At 39.5% G+C, this 2,623-nt stretch overlaps 1 protein-coding gene across 1 annotated transcript; it reads left to right on the top strand.

The window, feature by feature from the left end:
* Positions 1–184: 184 nt before the first annotated feature.
* LOC138985422 (serpin B4-like) lies at positions 185–2,387 on the top strand. The gene is made up of 2 exons (XM_070361814.1): positions 185–355; positions 1,704–2,387. The coding sequence occupies exons 1-2, from the start codon at positions 185–187 to the stop codon at positions 2,106–2,108; spliced, it is 576 nt and encodes a 191-aa protein (XP_070217915.1). The 3' UTR covers positions 2,109–2,387.
* The last annotated feature ends 236 nt before the right edge of the window (positions 2,388–2,623 follow it).

The following is a 2,623-nucleotide window of genomic DNA, read 5'->3' as shown; positions in this document are numbered from 1 at the left end:
GTAGAAGTAGGATCTATCGAGGCTGTCTTTTTTTGCCTTTATTTAGTTGGTATAGGTGAAGAAACTCTTGTCTCTAATTCACAGATTTCCCAAACCATCTCTTAGAAGGAAGATGAGTTTGGTATCTCAATAAGATTATCTTTTTTTTCTTTTGGACTAATGCCCATTTAGCATTTTTGGCCACATGAATTTATTGCAGGATGCAAGCAAACCTGTGCAGATGATGAAACAAACCAATAGTTTCAATTTCATGTCACTGGAGGACGTGCAAGCCAAGATCCTGGAAATCCCGTACAAAGGCTCCGAGCTAAGCATGATGGTGCTGCTGCCCGATGAAGTAGACGGTCTGCAGGAGGTAAAACCTGGTGCCTGTGGCGCTTCATGCTGCTGCTTACATTGCTGGCGACACAGCGCCTGTGCGGGCTGCTCACAGAAGCAGTGCTCACAGAATGCTGGTGATGTGCCAGGAGAGCAAAATACTGGAGTGTGTCATTTCTTCTCTGTTGAGTCTAATGGAAAATCATGAAGGAGAACTTGGCATCCTGTCACTTTCCAAAAAAATAGACCTTATAGTGTGATATGGAAGAATATGTAGAAAATCTTAACTTCACAGGCCCCAGTAATACTCTGAGAAAACTAGAATGCCACTTCAAAAAGTAATATGCTTGGCTCACATGTGAATATTTTGCAACCGTCAAAACTTCACCTACTCCAGTCTATTCATTTGAAGACAGGGGAGACTAAGAGTCAAATGTAGGTGACTCTTTCACTCATGAACAACATCAAACAAAGTAAAACACTGCTGAGCTCCATCCTGCAGACTGAATCACATGCTTCGTAGAGAGCAGACAAACCAACCTATCTTGATGCTCACTTTCTATTCAGACGCATTCTCTCAGAGTTCTTTGGAGCCTCATTGCTGGGAATTTAAAAAAAAGTGAATCTTCCTTTTAGCATTGTTATATTGGTTCAAGATAATTTGTAAAGAAACCAATAACAATATCCGGCATGTAAAAGTCGTTCCATAAATGGCCATCTGCAATTACTGTAATAGCCAATGATGCTGAATTTGCAGTGAACTTGCCACACGTAAAATATATATGCGGTAGCTTAGGGACTAACACATGATGCCTAAAAATGTTAATTAAGTAAACACATACACTGAATCTCTACTTAATGGTGGTATTATGCAACAATTTAAACTTGATCAGAGAAACATATCTATACAGGAAACGTTTTCAAATAGGTCAAGCAAGTAAAAGGAATAATAATGGGTTGTACACTATAATTATATCATGCAAAAACTATGCACAAAAAGACATTAACAAGACAAGACTATTTGAAAATGAAACATGTAGTGATCTGGCAACTTAAGAAGTGAAGATATATAGTTCATCTTTTACAAAATAAATTTATTTAATCGTTCTGCTGTTATGTATGGATATATATACACATATATATACAGAAGGCTCAGTTTATCATATAAATATTACAAAATATTCAGCTTATAATATACAATGAGATTACATGCAATATATAAATATATGTATATAATATAGTGAGTTTATATGTATAATATAACTGAACCTCCTGTATTCATGTTTACTGTGAAGATAATTGTTTTCCAGACAATTCAATCCTAGGTTAGGTGGGCTCCATGACCGCTGAGAATCCTGACAGTTGTTCCTTTTCCACTGTTACAGCTTGAAGACCAGCTCACTGCTGAGAAGTTAATAGCGTGGACGAGCCCACAGAATATGAGGAAGAGACAAGTGGACTTATACCTGCCTCGGTTTAAAGTGGAAGAGAGCTACGACCTCGTGCCCACACTGCAAGCCCTGGGGATGGTGGACGCCTTCCGTGATGGGGTGGCCGACTTCTCGGGCATGACCGGGGGACGCGATCTGGTGGTGTCAAAGGTCTTCCACAAGTCCTTTGTGGAGGTGACCGAGGAGGGCACGGAGGCCGCAGCTGCTACTGATGTAGAAATTATTGAAAGAGCAGGAAGAAATTCTGAGAGTTTCTGCTGCGATCACCCTTTCCTGTTCCTCATCAAGCACATCAAGACCAACAGCATCCTCTTCTGTGGCCGAGTCTCTTCCCCTTAGACGTCCTTGGGCAGCGGCCACACTCGGGGACGTTCAGAGAGATGTTCCCGGAGCTTGAATGCTGGTGCAACAGGTTCCCTTGGATGCATTTTCCTTTCCAAACGTATAGTCACCACTCACAATGTATTGGATAAAATATTGTTTGTCTGTCTCTATCTTTTTACAAAACATGTAACCTACTCTATTCCCCATGAAAACACCTCCTTGGACAAAGTGTTCACTATATTTTAAAAAGTTATTTCCATACTCTATCTTCTACTAAGTTTGAAATATCATAGCTCCTATTTCAAAAGTTATTTTTACTTTTCAAACCTAGACATTCACATTGAGTTCAGGTGGTATGTGGGACACGTAGATGTCTAAATTTTTAGTTTTCTGAAATACATTATCAATAAAACCATGGCTTGTTCATGTCACTTGTTGCTCATCATTTTTTGTTTTCAACAAAGTGCAAGTGACCCCCCACACGTGGAAAGATCATATAGAAAGATATTATCCTTTATAGACATCAAAAT

This window comes from Bos mutus, chromosome 24, assembly GCF_027580195.1.
Source record: "Bos mutus isolate GX-2022 chromosome 24, NWIPB_WYAK_1.1, whole genome shotgun sequence".
NCBI classification, from domain to species: domain Eukaryota; kingdom Metazoa; phylum Chordata; class Mammalia; order Artiodactyla; family Bovidae; genus Bos; species Bos mutus.
Note: the sequence above shows the minus strand (reverse complement) of the source record. Positions and strands in the feature narration are given on the sequence as shown.